This window comes from Eubalaena glacialis, chromosome 4 (assembly GCF_028564815.1).
Source record: "Eubalaena glacialis isolate mEubGla1 chromosome 4, mEubGla1.1.hap2.+ XY, whole genome shotgun sequence".
In the NCBI taxonomy this organism is placed as follows: Eukaryota; Metazoa; Chordata; class Mammalia; order Artiodactyla; family Balaenidae; genus Eubalaena; species Eubalaena glacialis.
The window spans coordinates 168,511,475-168,532,738 of NC_083719.1; the positions used below are offsets into that span (position 1 = coordinate 168,511,475).

General features: G+C 40.4%; 1 protein-coding gene across 1 annotated transcript in view; it reads right to left on the minus strand.

The window, feature by feature from the left end:
- ZNF879 (zinc finger protein 879) overlaps positions 1-21,264 on the minus strand; it is a 52,508-nt gene that overhangs the window by 11,568 nt on the left and 19,676 nt on the right. Inside the window, exons 6-7 of the mRNA XM_061189011.1 lie at positions 17,860-18,026; positions 16,481-16,568 (exon numbers count right to left, since the gene is read on the minus strand). Of these exons, the coding sequence (XP_061044994.1) occupies positions 16,481-16,568; positions 17,860-18,026 (255 nt within the window). The remainder of the gene's footprint in view (positions 1-16,480; positions 16,569-17,859; positions 18,027-21,264) is intronic.

A 21,264-nucleotide genomic window follows, 5' to 3' on the forward strand; every position in this document is an offset into this window, starting at 1 on the left:
CTTTTTAATGTTGGCCATTCTGACCGGTGTGAGGTGGTACCTCATTGTAGTTTTGATTTGCATTTCTCTAATAACTAGTGACGTTGAGCATCTTTTCATGTGCCTACTGGCCATCTGTATGTCTCCTTTGGAGAAATGTCTATTAAGGTCTTCTGCTCATTTTTCAATTGGGTTGTTTGTTTATTTTTGTTTTTATTTCTATTGCCTTGGGAGACTGACCTAAGAAAACACTGGTACAATTTATGTCAGAGAATGTTTTGCCTATGTTTTCTCCTAGGAGTTTTATGGTGTCACATCTTATGTTTATGTCTTTAGGCCATTTTAAGTTTATTTTTGTGCATGGTGTGAGAGTGTGTTCTAACTTCATTGATTTACATGCAGCTGTCTAACTTTCCCAGCACCACTTGCTGAAGAGACCGTCTTTTTTCCCATTTTGTATTCTTGCTTTGTTGAAGATTAATTGACTGTGTGAGTTTATTTCTGGGTTCTCTATTCTGTTCCATTGATCCATATGTCTGTTTTTGTACCAATACCACACTGTTTTGATTACTGTAGCTCTGTAGTATTGTCTGAAGTCTGGGAGAGTTATGTCCCCTGCTTTTTTTCCCCTCAGGATTGCTTTGGCAATTCTGGGTTTTATGGTTCCATATAAATTTTTGGATTATTTGTTCTAGTTCTGTGAAAAATGTCATGGGTATTTTGATAGGGATTGCATTAAATCTGTAGATTGCTTTTGGTAGTATGCCATTTTAACAATATTAATTCTTCCGATCCAAGAGCATGGGATATCCCTCCATTTCTTTGAATCCTCTTTAATTTCCTTTATTAATGTCTTATTGTTCTCAGCGTACAAGTATTTCACCTCCTTGGTCAGGTTTATTCCCAGGTATTTTATTTTTAGGGGGTGCTACTTTAAAAGTTTTTTCTTTTTTTTACATTCCCTTTCTGATATTTCATTTTTAGTGTACAGAAATGCAACCAAGGGACTTACCTGGTGGTCCAGTGGCAAAGAATCTGCCTTCCAATGCAGGGGACGCAGGTTCGATCCCTGGTCAGGGAACTAAGATCCCACATGCTGCGGGGCAACTAAGCCCGCGCACCACAACTACTGAGCCTGCTCCTCAACTAGAGAGCCTGCGTGTCCCAAACTACAGAGCCCACACACTCTGGAGTCCACACACCACAACTACAGAGCCCATGTGCCCTGGAGCCCGCACGCCACAACCAGAGAGAGAAAACCTGCATGCCACAACTAGCAAGAAGCCCATGCGCCCCAGTGAAGAGCCCACACACCACAACAAAAGATCCCACATGCCACAATGAAGACCCGACACAGCCAAAAAAAAAAAAAAGAAAAAAGAATGCAATGCAACTGATTTTTGAATGTTAATCTTGTATTCTGCTACTTTGCTGAATTCATTTATTAGATCTAGTAGTTTCTGTGTTGGGTCCTTAGGGTTTCCTATATATAGTATCATGTCATCTGCATATGACAATTTTACCTTTTCCCTTCCAATTTGGATATCTTTTATTTCTTTTTCTTGTCCGATTGCTGTGGCTAGGACTTCCAATACTATGTTGAATAGAAGTGGTGAGAGTGGGCATCCTTGTCTTGTTCCAGATTTTAGCGGGAAGGCTTTTAGCTCTTCACCATTGAGTATTATATTGGCTGTGGGTTTGTCATAAATGGCTTTAATTAAGTTCAATATTTTCCCTCTATTCCCACTTTTGTAAGAGTTTTTATCATGAATGGATGTTGAATTTTGTCAAACGCTTTTTCTGCATCTATTGAGATGGTCATGTGGTTTTTTACTTTTCTTTTGTTAATGTGGTGTATTACATTGATTGATTTGCAAATGTAGAACCATCCTTGTGAAGCTGGGATGAATCCCACTTGGTCGTGGTGTATGATCTTTTTTATGTGTTGTTGGATTTGGTTTGCTAATATTTTGTTGAGTTTTTTGCATCTATATTCATCAAAGATATTGCCCTGTAATTTTCTTTTTTGGTGGTGTCTTTGTCTGGTTTTGGTATCAGGGTGATGATGGCTCCATAGAATGTCTTTGGGAGTATTCCCTCCTCTTCAATCTTTTGGAAGAGTTTGAGAAGAATCAGTTTAAATTCTTCTTTGTATGTTTGGTAGAATTCGCCTGTGAAGCCATCTGGTCCTGGACTTTTGTGTGTAGGGAGTTTTTTAAATTACAGATTCTATTTCACGTCTAGTGATTGGTCTGTTCAAATCATCTATTTCTTCTCGATTCAATTTCAGTGGGCTGTATGTTTCTAGAAAGTTGTCCATTTCTTCTAGGTTGTCAAATTTGTTGGCATATAATTGTTCATAATATTCTCTTATGGTTTTTTATATTTCTGCGGTATCAGTTGAGATTTCTCTTTTTTCATTTCTTATTTTGTTTATTTGGGTTCTCTCTCTTTCCTTCTTGGTGAGCCTGGCCAGAGGTTTTTCAATTTTGTTTACCCTTTCAAAGAACCAGCTCTTGGTTTTATTGATTTTTTTCTACTTTAAAAAAAAAAATCTCTATTTTATTTATTTCCTCCCTGATCTTTATTATTTCCTTCCTTCTGCTGACTTTAGGTTTTGTTTGTTCTTCTTTTTCTAATTCTTTTAGGTGGTAGGTTTGGTTGTTTACTAGAGATTTTTCTTGTTTCTTTGATGATGGCCTGTATCACTGTGAACTTCCAGCTAAGAACTGCTTTTGCTGCATCCCATAGGTTTTGTATGGTTGTGTTTTCATTTGCATTGTCTCAAGGTATTCTTTTAAATTTTCTTTTTGATTTCCTAGTTGACCCACTGGATTTTTAGTAGCATGTTGTTTAGTCTCTATGTAGTCGTTTTTTTCTCATTTCTTTTCTTGTGGTTGATTTCTAGTTTCATGCCATTGTGATCAGAGAAGATGCTTGAAATAATTTCTATACTCTTAAATTTGCTGAGGTTAGTTTTGTGCCCTAGTATGTGGTCAATCGTAGAGAATGTTCTGTGTGCGCTTGAAAAGAATGTGTACTCCGTTTTGTTTTGTTTTGGATGTAACGTCCTGAAAATATCAATTAAGTCTAACTATTCTATTGTATCATTTAGGATCTCTGTTGCCTTACTGATTCTCTGTCTGGAAGATCTGTCCATTGATGTGAGTGGGGTGTTAAAGTCTCCTACTATTATTGTATTCCCACTGATTTCTCCCTTTATGCCTGTAGGTATTTGTTTTATGTATTTGGGTGCTGCTATATTAAGTGCATATAAGTTGATGAGGTAATATCCTCTACTTGTATTGATCCTTTTATCATTATATAGTGTCCTTCTTTATCTTTCTTTATAGTCTTTACTTTAAAGTCTACTTTGTCTGATATGAGTATTGCAACTCCTGCTTTCTTGTCACTTCCGTTTGCCTGAAATATCTTTTTCCACCCCCTCACTTTCAATCTACGTGTGTCCTAGGACTTCCCTGGTGGCACAGTGGTTAAGACTCCACACTCCCAATGCAGGGGGACTGGGTTCAATCCCTGGTCAGGGAACTAGATCCCACATGCATGCCACAACTAAGAGTTTGCATGCCACAACTAAGGAGCCCATGTGCTGCAACTAAGGAGCCTATGTGTCACAACTAAGTAGCCGGTGAGCCGCAACTAAGGAGCCCTCGAGCCACAACTAAGGAGCCCACCTGCTGCAACTAAGGAGCTCGCCTGCCGAAACTAAGACCCAGAACAACCAAATTAAAAAAAAAAAACTATGTGTGTCCTTTGCCCTAAGGTGGGTCTCCTGTAGGCAGCACATTGTAGGCTCTTGGTGTTTTTTATTCAGTCTAACACTCTGTGTCTTTTGATTGGAGTATTCAGTCCATTGACATTTAAGGTAATTATTGACACATATGTATTTATTGCCATTTCAAACCTTGTTTTCCAGTAGATTCTTTGTTTCTTCTTTGTTCCTTTCTTTTTGTTTTTCTTTTTGTGATTTGATGATTTCCTTTTATTTTATGTTTGTGTTCTCTTCTTTTCAGTTTTTGTGAGTCTATTGTATATTTTTGATTTGTGGGTTGTCCTATTTTTCAAGTATGTTAACCCCTTCCTATATCTGCTTGCTTTAGACTGATAGTCATAGAGCCTCAAACATATTCAGAAAAAGAAAAAGAAAGAAAAGAATCTGCATTTTATTACTCTCCTTCCCCACGTTTTATGATTTTGATGTCCCTTTTTACATCTTCATGTTTATCCTTTTGCTGTTCCTTGTGTTTAATCATTGCTTTCACAAATAGCTTATTTTTTTCTTTTTGATCTGTATACTAGCTAATTTAAGTCACTTACTTTCCAATTGCGATTTCCTCCTTCCTATATCTTCTTGCTTCTTTTCTAGAGATGACCTTTCAGTATTTCTTTTAGGATAGATTTAGTATTGCTGTATTCTTTTAGTTTTTGCTTGTCTAAGAACTTCTTTATTTCTCCTCCTATTCTAAATGATAATCTTGCTGGGCAGAGTATTCTAGGTTGGAAATTTTTCTCTTTCAAGCCTTTGAATACATTTTGTCACTTCCTGCTGGCCTGCATTGCTTCTGTAGAGAAATCAGCTGATAGCCTTATGGGGGTTCCCTTGTAATTAACTCTTTGTTTTTCTTCTTCCTGCCTTTAGAATCCTTTCTTTAACTTTTGCCAATTTTATTATAATATGTCTTGGTGTAGGTCTGTTTGGGTTCATCTCATTTGGGACACTCTGTGCTTCCTGGATCTGGATATCTGTTTCCTTCTTTATGTTTGGGAGGTTTTCAGCCATAATAGTTTCAAATACATTTTCAATCCCCTTTTCTCTTTCTTCTCCTTCTGGAATCCCTACTATGCGTAGATTGGCCTACTTTATATTATCCCATATGTCTCATATTGTTTTCATTTTTTTTCATTTGGCTTTTGTCTGCTGTTTGATTGGGTAATTTCCATTATTCTATCTTCCAGGTCACTTATTCTTTCTTCTGCATTAACCATTCTTCTTCTTTGCCTTGAGCTCAGCTTTCATCTCGGCAAATGAATTTTCTAATTTTTCTTGGCTCCTCCTTATAGTTTCTAGTTCCTTTTCACAGTAATCTGCATTTCTGTCAATAGCCTTTCTTAATTACTTGAGTATTTTCATTGCCTCCTTTTTGAACTCGTTGTTAGACTGAAGAGGTCTGTTTCATGGTTTGTTCCTTCAGGGGAATTCTCTTGGTCTTTAACTGAGAGTGGTTCCTCTGCTTCTTCCTTTTGCTTATATTTCTCTTACTCTGTTGAGTTTAGGAGAAACAAATATCTACTGTAGTCTTGCAGGGCTATTTATATGTGGGAGCTTCCCTGCATAGCTTGTGTGGGTTTAATATTTTTTCAGTGTGAGGGCTGTTTTTGGTTTGGATGCTTGCCATCTCTTTCCTCAGCATGTGCTGGCCATTATCCCCTTGATAGGGGGTGTGCAGGTGCATGGCCTGCGCACACGCTCCCAGGAAGGCAGGGGCAGCGGCTGGCTCCCGGTCGCGGGTCCCTCAGCAGAGGCAGCTGGCTGCACATACTCCTGGGGAGGCAGGGGCAGTGGATGGCATTTGGCTGTGGGACTCTTGGCAGCTGCAGGAGGTTGCATGCACCCCTGGGGAGGTGGGGGCAGTGGTTGGCACCAGGTCACAGGACCCCTGGCATTGGTGGGCTGCACATACTCCCAGGAAGGTAGGGACAGTGACCTGCACCTGTTCATAGGACCCTTGGTGGTGGCAGCGGTCCACGCCCATCTCTGGAGTCTGAGATGGCAGCAGTGGCTTGTGCCTGCCCCTGTAGCTTGTGTAGGCGGTGCCCTGCTGTCTGAGAGCACTAGGAGAAAGAAGCTCCTATGGTGGGCCTCCTCCTCTCCTCATATGCCCCCCAACAATGGTGTCTTGCCTCTCTGGTGGGCCCAGGCTTCTTCCCGGACTCCCTTGGTTGTGGCGCACCACACCCTAGCCCCCTCAGGCTATCTTTGCTCAGCCAACCCTAGTCTTCTCCCCAGGGTCTGACCTCCAAAGCCCGAGTGTCAGCACACAGCCCCTGCCCACCCCAACAGATGAGCTTCTCAGGCTGGGGAGTGCTTGTCAACACCAATTGTCTGTGCAGGTCTGTCTCTCTGCTTTGCCCTCTGCAAACCTGCTACTGTGCTCTCCTCTGAGGCTCCAAAGCTCCCCCGGTGTCCTGGCTGACCTCCCCACCAGTGAGGGGACTTCTCCATTTGTGGAAACCCTTCCTCTTTTACAGCTCTCTCCCAGTGGTGCAGGTCCTGTACCAATTTGCTTCTCTCTCTTTTTTTTTTTCTTTTGTCCTATCCAGTTATGTGGAGACTTTCTTGCCCTTTTGGAGGTCTGAGGTCTTCTGCCTGCATTCAGTAGATGTTCTGTGAGAGTCATTCCACATGCAGATGTATTTTTGATGTATCCGTGTGGAGAAGGTGAGGTCCACATCCTACTCCTCTGCCATCTGGATCCGCTCCCCAAAAAGTTTTAAATTACATATGTGGCTTGCATTCATGGTTCACATTATATTGCTAGTGCACAGCATTGGTCAATGATGTGCCTAGCTGTGGTTTCCTTTGTATTTATTCTGCTTGAGGTTCAGTGAGTGTAGTCAATCTGTAAATATATGTTTTTGTTTTTTTTAAACAAATTTGGGAAAATTTTGGCCATTATTTCCTTTCAATATATTTTCTGTCCCATTCTCTCTCTCCCCTCTTCTTCTTGAATTCCAACTACATGTATCTTAGACCTGTAACATTGTTTTACTGGTAACTGAAGCTTTTTATCCCTATTCTTCAGTTAGGACATTTTCTGTTGATATATCTACAAGTTTACTAACATTTTCTTATGTTCGCTTCCAAAGGTTAAGCCTATTCAGTGATTCTTTTTATGTTTCAGATATTTTATTCTTCAGTTACAAAATTTCTATTACTTTTTCATAGTCTCTAGTTCTCTGCTTGGATTTCCTATTGACTTATTTATTGCACACATATTTTCCTTTAAATCCCTGCACATAGTTATATCAGTGGTTTTAAAATCTGCTGGCTGCAGAGAAAGACAAATATCATATGATATTGCTTATATGTGGAGTCTAAAAAAAGGGTACAAAGTGAACTTATCTACAAAACAGAAATAGAGTTACAGACGTAGAAAAAAAACTTATGGTTACCAGGGGGCAAGGGGTGGGGGAGGGATAAATTTGAAGATTGGGATTGACATATACACACTACTATATATAAAATAGGTAACTAATAAGGACCTACTGTATAGCACAGGGAACTCTACTCAATACTCTGTAATGGCCTATACGGGAAAAGAATCTAAAAAAGAGTGTATATATGTATATGTATAACTGATTCACTTTGCTGTACAACTGAAACTAACAAAACATTGTAAATCAACTACACTCCAATAAAAATTTTAAAAAATAAAAATAAAATAAAATCTGCCCACTAATTCCAGCATCTGAGTCATCTTGGGTTTGGTCTCTGCTGATTGCCTTTCCCTTGAATATTGGTCACATTTTCCCATTTCTTCATATGTCTACCTTATCCTGGACATTGTATAGTTTATAATGTAGACTTGGATTTTGTTATGTTTCTTTAAGAAGTACTGATTTTTTTTTTTTAAGCAGGTAGTTAATTTAGCAGTGCTCAAATTTCAAACTCTGTCATCTCAGTAATAGGCAGCAGCAAAAATCTCTCTTCAGTTCTTTCTTGGGTTACTGTGAGTCTGTCCTGTGCATGGTGTGGTTCAGGGGTCAGCCAGAGATTTGGGCAGAGTTTATGCACAGAATACAGGGCTCCCCATCTCTGGCTCTCTCCTTTTTAAGGCCCCTCCACTTTCCATATGCTAAGGTTGCCCCAAACTCTGCCTTGTGATTCTTCATGACAGTGAGACTACAGGTTTCTAATCAGGTTTTAACCATTCTGTTGGCACTGACTGTGGCCTGCCCCTAGGCAAAAGCTGTAAAAACTAGAATATTTACCCTGTGACAGTCTCTTCAGCCAAATGTAGACAGTTGTCCAGTATTTGTCTGCTTTTGGTTTCTCTTCAATGCCTTCAGGTGGTTGTTTCTCATATTTTGTCCAGAGTTTGGTTCTCATCCACAGATGAATTGGTCTGATAGGAGCTATTCTTCTATTGTCAGAAGCTGGAAGCCCATGTATTACTTTTTAAGTATAAAACAAAATATTCAGTGAGTCTAGGCAAGTTCATGAGATATTAAGAAATAACAAAATGATGGAATCCTAGAAATGCAGACCTGAAAGATATCAATCACCTAGACTTGTTGTTCTCATGAGTGTATGGTATCCTCCCCCTTCCCCAGGTTAAGTTTGGAGATGTGTGAGAGCCTTTTTGTTTCTCACAATGACTAAGGGAGGTGCTAGTGGCATTTAAGGGAAGGGATCAAGGTTGCTAATCATTTAAATATACTCAAGACAGTCCTGCACAATGAAAGATGGCTCCATCCAAAATGCTAAAATGAGCCCATTTAGAAACACTTGTGGGACTTCCCTGGTGGCGCAGTGGTTAAGAATCTGCCTGCCAATGCAGGGGACAAGGGTTCGAGCCCTGGTCTGGGAAGATCCTACATGCTGCGGAGCAACTAAGCCTGTGCGCCACAACTACTGAGCCCAAGTGCCACAACTACTGAAGCCCTTGCACCTAGAGCCCATGCTCCACAACAAGAGAAGCCCCCACAACGAGAAGCCCCCGCACCGCAATGAAGAGTAGCCCCCACTCACTGTAACTAGAGAAAAGCCTGCATGCAGCAATGAAGACCCAATGCAGCCAAAAATTAAGTAAGTAAGTAAGTAAGTAAGTAAAAAAAAAAGAAACACTGGTAATCTAAGCTGTATTTTAAAGATGTAAAATAAAACTCTGAGTTTCAGCAGGTAGCTTCATAAGAAGTATATCTGTCAAGTTTCTTCAGTTTCAAGCAACAGAAATGGACTTTGGCTCATGTACAAAGAAAATGGACAGGGGAGCTGTAAAAGCATTGATAGTCACAGAACTAGGCTTGGAAAATGAGCATAAACCACGGAGGCCAGGCAACATTCTGGACTACAGTCAGGATCACACTAGAAAACCAGACTTGTGAGAACACTACTGCTATTGAAAAGTGGATGGTACAGCCTTACCACCACTCCCACACCCAGTAGACAGACTCTACTTTTGCTGAGCTCCTCCTCTTCCTTCCTCTACAAACTCAATGTTACTGCTGCCGCCACAACCACCAGAGTGCACTCTACATTGTTCCTGTTCCTTTACATTCCTAGCTTCTGACTCAAAGTCCAGGGTGAGTACAACTAAATGACCAAACTTGGATCACACACCTGTACTTGATGTATAAGGGAAGCTGGAAAATCAAGTATATGGTCATTTTAGCCTCTCGAATGTGAAGTGGTCTCTCTTTCCTACTAAGACGGAAAAAGAGAAGAATTCCCCAAACACAGGAATATGGTTTAGATGTTATGCAGTCAAAAAATATCTGCTAGGGCTTCCCTGGTGGCACAGTGGTTGAGAATCTGCCTGCCAATGCAGGGGACACGGGTTCCAGCCCTGGTCTGGGAAGATCCCACATGCCAAGGAGCAACTAAGCCCGTGAGCCACAACTACTGAGCCTGCGCGTCTGGAGCCTGTGCTCCGCAATAAGAGAGGCCGCGAGCGATAGTGAGAGGACCGTGCACCGCGATGAAGAGTGGCCCCCGCTTGCCGCAACTAGAGAAGGCCCTCGCACAGAAACGAAGACCCAACACGGCCAAAAATAAAATAAATAAATTAATTAATTAATTAAAAAATATATATATATCTGCTGTATGCTAACTCTCTATTTACTTAAATTTCTAGTTCTGGGTCATGGCCTCCTTGAGAAGAGCTGCTTAGCTCTGCTGGGACTAGAACAGGTGACCTGGGTGTTTGGAACCAGGGTCAGCCATGGGCTCAGAGATTCTGCCTCAGCCTAGCCTTTATTAGGCTTACGGACCACGCACTCTATAATCCAGAGATCACAGGAAAGGCCTTACAGAGAGAGGCCAGAGAACTATGTCAAATATGTTTGAATTGAAAGAATGAATGGGATGGTAGGAAAAGCAATCTTTCTATAGGACCCAATGAAAGGGCTTAATTATGAGCTGAATTATGTCCCTCCCACCCAATTCATATGTTTAAGTCCTAACCTCTAGTACCCTCAGAATCTGGAGTTAAGGTCTTTAAAGAGGTAATTAAGTTAAAAGATGGTCTTTAGATTGGGCCCTAATTCAGTATGTCTGGTGTCCTTATAAGAGGAGATTAGGACACAGACAGGCACATGCACAGAGGTAAGACCATGTGAGGACACAGTGAAAATGCGGCCTTCTACAAGCCAAGCAGACATGCCTCAGAAGAAACCAAACCTGCCAACATCTTGATCTTAGACTTGTAGCCTCTAGGACTGTGAGAAAATAAATTTCTTTTGCTTAAGCCTGTGACATTTTGTTACAGCAGCCTAAGCAGGCTTCTTGCTGCTGTAAGCAAAATACCCATGGCAACCCCATATTCTATCTTTACTTCCAGTCCCATTTCCCCGGGCCTTAGAACACTCCCACCAAAATGACATTTTTTTCTTTTTAAATTTCATTAGCTTTTTAAAAAGTACACAGATTAAACATAAACACTTCAGAAAAATCTGAAAAAAACTGAAAACAAAAAGAACAAAATATATATCACACTAAATCCTATTACAGACAGGTTTTATTCATGTTTTAAGAACATATTACAAAATTCATATCCAATTGCACATCCATGTGTTCTTTTGGCCATTTATTTAAACAAGAGGAAAACAGACACATGCTAAAGAATATGAAGAGCACAAAAGAGCACACAGTGATATGTTAGCAGCTCCATCCTATAGGTAACTGGTATCAAGTTTTTCTTCTTTCTTTCCAGAAATGTTTTGTGCAAATACACACATGTATTCTTGTTTTTAATGGAAAAATTCTGAATGTTTAACTTGTATCTTACAGATCTTGCCACATCTGCATATACAAACCTTATTGTTTTTAACAACTACATGATATATGCCATTGTACAGATACCAAAACTTATTTACCATTTCTTTAATTGATGGGTATTTAGATGGTTTCTGTTTTTTGCTGTCACATACAATGCACAATGACCATTCTCATGCAGATATCTCTGGGTATGTGTACATCTATATTTATAAGATAAACTGGTAGAGGTTGAACTATTGGCTCAAAGTATATGTGCATTTTTAATTCTGACAGATGTGGCAGATTGTACTTTCCCAAGATGACCACACCAATATACCTCCCATATCACATGCTCTTCTATAATGTGACACTGACACTTCTCCCACCAAGAAATGAGGTCTCTGTTTCCTTCCTTTCAATCTGTGCAGGGGATTCTAGGTGCCGTGACCAGAAGAATTCAGTGGAAGTAATGTTATGTGACTTCCGAGGAAAGAATATGCTTTCCACCTGGCTCACTTGATGTTCACCCTTGGAATCTGGCCACCATATTGTAAGCCCAAGACACACAAAGGGACTACAAGTGGATGTTTAATCCAACAGCCCTAGCTAAGGTCTCAGCCAGGAACTGGCATCAACTACTATACATGTGAGTGAAAGACACTTCAGATGATACTAGCCTCTAACCTTTGAGTCTTTCAGCTGAGACCCCAGGCTTTGTACAGGAGAGATAAGTTGTCTCTGCTGCCTGTCTGCATTCCTGACCCAGAGAAACTGTGAAAAATAATAAATGATTATTGTTTCATGCCCTTAAGTTCCTTATTGATATATCATATATATCCTCCCATGTTAAAAATACATTTAAATTTGATCATTTAAAATTACTTGATAATTAGAATACCAGGAGGAGAAGAAAAAGAGAATAAAATAAAAGGAATATTTGAAATAATAATGGCTGAGAATTTTCCAAAATTAGTGACAGACACCAAACCACAGATCCAGGAAGTCCAGAGAATGCCAAAAAGGATAAATACCAAAAATGCACACCTAAGCATATCATATTCAAATGCCAAAAACCAAAGATAAGGAGAAAACACATGTTACCCATACAGGAACAAGGATAAGAATTACAGTGGATTTTCTCATTAGAAACCACACAAATAAGAAGAGAAATATTTAAAGGAAATGCCAATCTACAATTCAATATTCAAGGAATTCAAAAGGGATGAGAAATAAACTTTCTCAAACAAGCAAAAACTTCATTACCAGCAGACCTGCCATGCAAGAAAATGAAGAACCAAGTTCTTCAGGGAGAAAAGAAAATAATGCAGGTCAGAAACGTGAATCTACATTAAGGAAGAGTGACAAAGAAGAAATAAGTCAAGGTATTTTCTTATTCTTAGTTGATCTAAAAGATAACTGTTTGCTTGAAGTAATAATAACAATGAATTGGGTGTTTATAGCATATGATGAGTAAAATGACTGATAATAATGCCATAAGGGATGGGTGGGAGGAATTGGGATTACTCTATTACAAGGTATTTGTAATACCTAGGAAGTAATATAGTATTATTCAAAGGTAGACTTAGATTAGTTGTAATTTATATTGCAAACTGCAGGACAACCATTAATTTAAAATAAAAAAGAAGTATTACTGATATGTAGAGACAGTACGAAGATTTGCGGTTGCCAGAAGTTTGGAGTGGGGCAGGGGAAGATGGTTGAATAGGTGAAGCAAAGGGAAATTTTTAGTGAAACTATTCTGTATGATATTGTAATGGTGGATACATGACACAAGGCATTTTTGAAAACTCATAGAAGTTTACAACACAAAGAGTTAAACTTAATGTATGCAAATTTTAAAAAATCATTTAGGATGTTGGGGGGTCCCAGAATGGAACACAGAATCTGACACAACGATCTAAATATAATACAAATGTATGACAAAAACCAATGAAGGAGGTGGTGGAAAAGGTGCTGACCTTACTAACTTTGGAAATGAGTGGAGTCTGTAAGACAAAAGGAACTGCACATAAGTACTGTACTCTGGTTAACAAAGTAGTTTTCTGGGCAGTATGGATTAACAATTCAGATACTACTAAACATGCAGACTGGAACTGAATGGTTAAAGTCAAGGGATGGCAGATGGTGGGAGCTAGGTTTCTCACTGTTGTTGGAATGGCAGGTTATAGGTAAGGAAGGGGAGAAGGCTAGAAAGATCCGTGTGGTAATAAATTAGAGTTGGAGACATTAGTATGAACTAATATGTAGCTTAACACAGACACAAGTGGTTACATATAGAAATATACACACTCACATACACACACACATGGTTACATATAGAAATATTTATACACACACACAGAGATTAGTATATACATATATTCCCTTGCTCTGTCAGCTGAGAGGATCTAAAAGCAAAGACACCCCAGTAGCAATGAGTAAACCTAAGGCCCAGATCTTGCTTTCTAATATGATTCTCCAAGAAAAGAAACCAAGGCTACTAGAGAAATAGATGATTCTGGTACTGGGCCAGGGAATACACAAAATAAGCCTAGAGCACCTTACAGTACCAAAAGGAAGGAAGTGCTCCAAAACCAAAACAAAAAACTACACAGTGATAGGGGTATGTCCAAGGGACAGAGGAACAAACTGAAAGAGCTCCCACTGGCCAAAGACGGAACAATTTGAGCAACAAAATAAAGCAGTACTAGATTATAACCCAAAATATAAAATAAGCATCTGTGAGTCTATACTGATATAAATTGGGGAGAAGCGACAATCCTCCATTTAGAATTCCAAATAATTTATGTAGATTCTCTGCCCTCAAGGAGATGGAGCGTAACTCTCTACTCCCTACGTGTGGGCTGCACATAGTGACTTCTTTCCAAAGAGGACAGTGTGGGAAGATGGAAAAAGAGAGGAAGTTTACCGTGGAGAAACCTGGCAAACACACTTCAGTCAGGTGATCAGGTCAATATCAACAGTGATGAGTCATGTTATTTAATATGTAGCTTTGATGATGTGATGAGAATTACACTTTACCTCTGTGGTCTTCCTCCCCAAAACCTGTAACTTCAGCCTAACATTTAGAAAAACATCAGACAAATCACAATAGAGGAACATTCTACAGAACATCTAACCAATACTCCTCAAAACTGTTATGGTCATCAAAAATGAGGAAAGGCTGAGAAACTGAGAGCCAGGAGGAGCCTAAGGAAACATGACAGCTAAACATAATATGGTATCCTGGATGGGATCCTGCAACAGAAAAAGGACTTTAGATAAAAACTAAAGAAATCTGAATAAAGTATGGACTTTAGTTAATGATAGTATATCAATACTGGCTCATTAATTACAACAAATGTTTCATAATAATGGAAGATGTTAGTAATAGGGAAAACTGGGTGCAGGGTATACAGTAATTATGGTACTATCTTTGCAATTTTTCTCTAAATCTAAAACTATCCTAAAAAAATAATTTAAAAAAAAATAGTGACAATCACAAAAACAAATACTGATTTACTGCAAAAAAAAGTTAATTGACAAACTATGACTATAAATCAATAAACACCAAGTCCTATGTATCTTTTCCCCACAAGATAAATTATATGCTGCATGGAAATAGAAGAGAATAAGGAATATTTATAAAATCTGCAAATATCCTGTTTTTTCCAAAAATTGTTTATTTGCTATTTGATTTTTCTAACAGACAGCAGGGAGAAATTCACCTCTGAGGACCGTTAATGAGGAAAGAAGTTGATATTGAATATTACCACTGAACTGATTCAAATGGGGTGATGAGACCTGTGATTGGGTCACCTCGGGGTCTCTAAGAGACTTAATCAAAAGGGTTAGATACTGAATTAGTGGTCCACAAAAACTGGCTCTGAGTTGCAAACATACTTCTCTACATCTTCCTTTAGCTAAAATCAAGTCAGTCTCTCCAGCTTGGGAGTATGGGAAAGCTCAGACAGTGAAAGCTGGGTTTTGCTTTGCACTGCATTTTGCTGGTTTTATATTTTGGTTTCCTGAAACACCCATCTTCTTGTAATTAAAGAATAAAAGTAAAGTCTAGCCTAGTGAGGAGATATGTACCAAATTTGGCAGGTCCTAAAATAATGCTGCTGCTGCTGTTACTAATGGTAGTGACAGCCAGCATTTACTGAGATTTAATATGTACTGTGAGCTGTTCTTAGCACCTTACATATACTTTCTTAGAGCATGTTAACTGTATAGACTGTTTTGTCAGGGTTCAAAAGCCAGCTGTACTACCTTGATTAAGTTACTTGCTTCTCTGTGCCTCAGTCTCCTCATGTGTAAAATGCAGATATTAGCAGTCCTCTTGTAAGGATTATATGAGGCATGTGTATTACTAACCACACTTACAAATGAGGAAATGAGGCACAGAGGGAGAAAATAATTTGCCCAGTCACATCTCTAGCCTGCATGTGAACTCATAAAATCAACTTCCAGAGTCCACATTTTTAACCTGTGGGCTACCACTACGTTTTAGAAAAGTAGCCAGCGACAAACAGAAGCAAAGGAAGCTGGTATCGGGGGCAAGATGGGACTTCCATGTGGAAATATTGCATAAGAGTTTGGGAATGACAGACTGGATCTTTAGGAAAAAGTTCAGGCCTGGGGAGAGAGATTTGAGAAAGATCCTCAGAAAAGTGAGGGTTAAGTAATGAAAACAGATCTCAAAAGGGGAAGACCAAAAAACAAGAGCCCAGGAGGGGAGTCTGAAATAGCAGGGAAAAAACAATCATAGAAGGAGATAGAGGCATCAGTCAGATAGACGAGAGGGACATTTGGACAGTTTAGCATCACAGTTGCACTAGACAGAGGAACTCCCAAGAAAGAGGGAGCCCTCTGTCCTCCCCAGTGCCAGTCTCAGAGCCCAGGCCACATTGAACTCCTTCTGTGATGCCCATCAGGTATCAGTCCTGACCTTTAGTATTAGCTCAAAATAACTCCACTTCTTGAATCTCTTCCCTGAATCTTCTTGGACATTCATTCCTAAGATCAGGACCCAAAACTCCCTGAAGACAGAAATAACAACTTTCCTCTTTGTACCCCCAGTGCCCTACACAGTATCCTGTACGTTGTCATGCTCAACAAATATCTGTTGAGGGTGTCTCTTTCGGCCCTTCCATGGCTTTGCTCCAAGTGGCACTATATCATCTGTGAAAATAAAGACTCCCTAATACTCCATACTCCTCACCAAGCACTTATCCTATCTGGAAGCCTATGTTCAGAGCTGACTCAATCTTTGGTCATGAAGTGACTTTGGGGTGAATTAAGAGTGACCTCTGTCTGGGGACAGAGGATGCGCATTCCTCAGCAACCCCTTGATAAGGCCAGGACCATGGGAAAAACCTATCAGGCTCTGGATTCTCAATAGTTTTCACTGGAAAGCAAAGTACCTGGACAAAGAATGGAAATATGCCCACCATCTCTGAACACAGAAGGCAATTCATTAAAAAGACAAAATTTACTTACTGTCACCTGAGCAGGCAGCAAATCCACAGCCATTCTTTCCTTCTTAGTTTTCCTGTCAAGGGAGAGCAGAGTGCTTGACAAGGTAGGTCTGCAGAGAGAAAAAGGTATTGTGAAGAACTCTGGTGTCAAGGGATGGCTTGGAGAAAGGAAGTTACAACCACCCATAATGTCCATCAGGTCCCTACAAAGCCACCCCACATAAATGATGCAAACCAAGTGTGTGCCTACTAAGCCAATGAAGTTCTAAGACAATTTGCCAACCTCCACCTCCTCCTTGTATTAACCATACTTCTAATTTCCATAAACTGATGCTTTAACATCCATCTGGGATTATTAGCTACATCTGAGCAAATTGTGACTCACCACAGGTTTCTGGAGTCCTTAAGATAGCTTTAAACTACACACTCAGACAGTCACAGCGAGCGTGAGATTCCTGGGCTCCCACTTTCAAACATAGCTAGCCAATCCTAAGCCCATTTGCCCCGCCTCACCCTTTCCTTCCTGAAGAAACCACAATAAAGGAACTTGCCCACATGTGCCCTCTCTTTCTCTGCGGAATGACCAACGCAGGCGCTCCTGAGTGGCTCCTTCCTGGAGTGCTGTGTTCTTCCTAGGGAACTCTCACACAATGCACGCCACATTGGTTGCCACTCCTAAACACAAATTGCACAGGTGCCACCTCTTGCAGCATCCACAGCTCCAAATAGTCCTTTGCTCTTCATATACAAACCCCAACAGGGAAAGCAAGGTAAGAGGAGCAGCCAGACAACTGTCAGAGAAGAGCCGTGGCCACAGCTGCCTACATTGGCCGCCTAAGTTTGCAGCGGGTTCTACAGGTATAGCATCTGGCATGAAAGTTCAACAAGCTGAGTATGCTGTGTAAACTCAGCCAGGGGATGGAAGCTGATGTACAAGTATCATAGTTACTCTATGATGCACATCTTCTGCCCACCAGGAATCTTGCATGCTTTACATGTATTATTTAATCCTCACAACGACGCTAAAAAGTATTGCTACTCCGTATTACGGATGTGAGGAAGACTGAGAACCAGGGAGTCTAGTGACTTGTCCAAAGAAACAAAACTGGTAAGTAGTGGAGGCAAAAAGTGATCATGATCTAAGTCCAAGGCCCCAATTAAATGTGGCAAATTATCTGTTCACTCTGCGCCTCATTTTCTTCATCTGTAAAACGGGGACCTACCTGTTATCTGAGGATGAAATGAGTTAATTCATCCAAGGCGCCAGACTAGTGCCTGGCACACATAAAGTCTCCATGGGCATTAGCTATTGTTTTCATTGTCTGTTTCATTTAGAAGTCTCAGAAAAGCCAGCCACAAAAGACCCCCACTGACAGCAGTCCCGGGCCCGCCCCAGCTTACCTGGAAGGGGCGCTCCCTCCCCGCGAGTCTGTGGGGTAGGGGGGGTCGGGAGGGAGGAAGCGACGCCCTCGAAGCACCGTGGCTCGGGCCTTGTAGACAGCCTCCAGACCCACCCGCCCGTAGCGTCTCCCTGGTGCCCCCGCGCGCGTCCCCGCCCGGCCCGCACACTGGCCAGCCCAGACGGTCACAGGCGCTGGCTCCGACCGCCACCCGAAAGAGGCAACCGGGAGCTTCTCAGTCCCAGGCACGGTGCCCTAGCAGTGCCGGGATCACCCGCGCCAAAAGCCCCAGAAAGGCCGCGAGTCGTCCCCACCGCCCCGCGAACCCAGGAGAACTACGACTCCCGGCATGCCTCTGGCCCCGCGCCGACTACACTTCCCAGGGGGCGCCGCTGGCGCCGGCCACTTCCGAGAGGTGAAAGTTCTCGCCTCTGGGGAGCTCTTGGTCCCACGCTGTCCGCAGGGGCCGCTTTGCGAGGGAGCGTTCACGGGACGAATGAGGGGGGTGGTCTCCTCCAAGTGCTCGTTGCCTAAATCAGCATGCTGACTTGTTTTGTTAGGCAGGCAAAAATTATTTGAATAAAGACCCTGAATTTTGACGCCTTTAAGATCAATGCGTCGTAGCTCCCACCAGCTAGTTTTGATTATTTTAAATTATTTTAATGTGTACCCAGCGGATAGTGTATGTATAGGTACGTTTAAGAATAATAAAATTAACACCCACATACCCAACACTCTGCTTACAAAAGAGAACTTGATCAGAATTTTGGAAGACTTGTCCATGATGCTCCCCATTTTTCTAAATTTTGTTAAACATTCCCTTCATTAGCCTGATGAGTAGTAGGTCATATTGATACAAACCAGGGTTCTTGGCCTTCCCCAATCAATAGAAATTGACAAAAGGCCAGACAAGAAATTCAGGCAAGGCTTTATTGGGGCCCCTGCTGCAGCAGGGGGGAGCAAGAACAAGTAACAGGTTTCCTTGCTCACTTCCTGGGTGGGGGGAGGGGTAGCTTGTTCGTTATATGGGGTGAGGGTAGGGGTGTGTCCAGGGGTCCAGCGGGAGGGGTGGCTTAGGTGGTTTGCCCACCCCTTAGATGGTGTTGTGTGCAGGGGACATGGGCAGTACCCTGCTTTTGCTCTGGGCTCTTCAAAAGTGGCAGTTGGGTTTTTTGGTCTCTTTATATCTTTTGTCCAGAATTTGTTCCAACTGCACATGCAAGCAGTTATTTTTAGTCCCATATAGTTTCTTTGTATTTTGTTGCTGGAGGAGAGGTGTGTCCAGGTGCAAGCATTGCAGCGCTACAGCAAAAGGTCCCATCCCAGCCTGTCTCAATATGTATGTGTCCCTAAAACAGTAAGTGTTTACTTTTGCAAGGTGTTTGATATTTATATAAACAGAATCTGCTGTATGTTCCTCTGTGACTTACATGCTCAACATGAACACTTATTAGGTTCACCTATCTTGATATATGAAAACTTCATTTTCACTGTTGTATGATTCCATTATTCATTCATTGAACAAAGAAAAGTATATTTAACACCTGTCTTGCGCCTGGCATTGTTGTAGATGCTAGAAATAGACCAGTAAATAAACCTGGCAAAACCTCTGCATTCATGCAGCTTACATTCTCATGGGAGAGAAAGAAGAAAAATAATAACAAAAATAACTCAGCCATAAAAAAGAATGAAATAATGCCATTTGCAGCAACATGGATAGACCTAGAGATTATTATACTAAGTGAAGTAAGTCAGGCAGAGAAAAACAAATACCATATGATATCATTTATATGTGGAATCTAAAAAATGATACAAATGAATTTATTTACAAAACAGAAACAGACTCACAGACACAGAAAACAAATTTATGGTTACCAAAGGGAAAAGGGGTGGAGGAGGGATAAATTAGAAGTTTGGGATTAGCAGATACAAACTACTATATATAAAATAAACAACAAGGTCCTACTGTATAACACAGGAAACTATATTCAATATTGTGTAATAAACTATAAGGGAAAATAATCTGAAAAAGAATATGTATAGCTGCATAGCTGAATCACTTTGCTGTACACCAGAAACTAACACAACATTGTAAATCAACTATACATCAATAAAGTAAATAAATAAATAAATAAATAGTATGTTTGGAAAGTGATGAGTACTAACAAGAACAAGAAAGGGGAATAGGAACCTTGGTGGCAGAGGAATTTTACAATTTTACACAAAGTGATTACGAAACATTTGACCAACAAGGTGACATTTGAAGAAGGACCTGCAGAAGATGAGAAGTGAGCCAAGCTAAATATCTGGGGTAAGGCTTTCTGATAGACTAACAAGCAGATGCCCTGAGGTGGGAGCATGCCTGGCCTGTTCAAGGAACAATAAGGAAAACAGAAATAAGGAGGGAAAGAGAAGTAGGGGATCAGCGGCAAGAGGACTAGAATTTATAGGCTCTTATTTGTCATTATGTCACTGGATTTTACTCTCAAGAGAATGCCCTGGGCACTGGAGAGACATACTCTTATGTCCATTTTTCTTAGTGATCATGCTGACTGCTGTGCTGAGAATAAACTAAAAGTTCAAAGGAAGAAGTAGAGAGACTAGGACTAGTTAGAAGGCTATTGTGGTAAATCTGTGAGAGAAAACAGCAGTTTGGACTGAGTAGAAGTTATGAGAAGTGGTTGGAAAAAGTAAAAATTCAAAATATGGAAAAGATGAGGATGTTAAGAACATTGGAATATAATGTTTTTCAACTATGAATTATATATATTCCTTTTAAATAGTCCTGGTAATATTACACTTAAAAAAAATATTCTTTATGTTCTGTTTTTCTGGTTATAAAAATTAAGAATTAGCTTATCTCTTGACTTCCTTTTGTTGACCTAAAACAAATAGACTGCCAGTTTTTTCTCCAGCAAAAATGTGTTTATTCAGGATTAGCAAAGAATTGCAATTTGGGGTCTGTAAACATGGTTGTGCAAGTCCTCAGCAAAAATGGAGAGGAGAACTTTTTTATAGAGGGGAAAACGAAGTTGAGAGGGCTATAAAGAAAGAGTCCATGGCTTTTTCATTGGCTGAGTCCTGACAGACTCTCATTGGCTGAGCTCCTTCCAGGAAAGAAGGGGAAGTCTTTCCTTTTCCTGTTGGGCTCTTCCTGTTGTAGGGGTGAGAGCACCCCCTTCTAGTCTCCCATTTCTATTTAATTGAGGTTTCTGTTTATTAATTTCTTACACTTTATACTTTAAACCAAATGCAATTTTATTTTCTGTCCCATTTAAAATTTTTAAAAATATGAGCTAATAGGCTTATCTAATTTTAGTACTTCCATATTCCATTTTCTCTCTCAACTATGAATTTTGGCAATTTCCTTGAGTTTTATAATTTATATTTATTTGTAATTAAATTT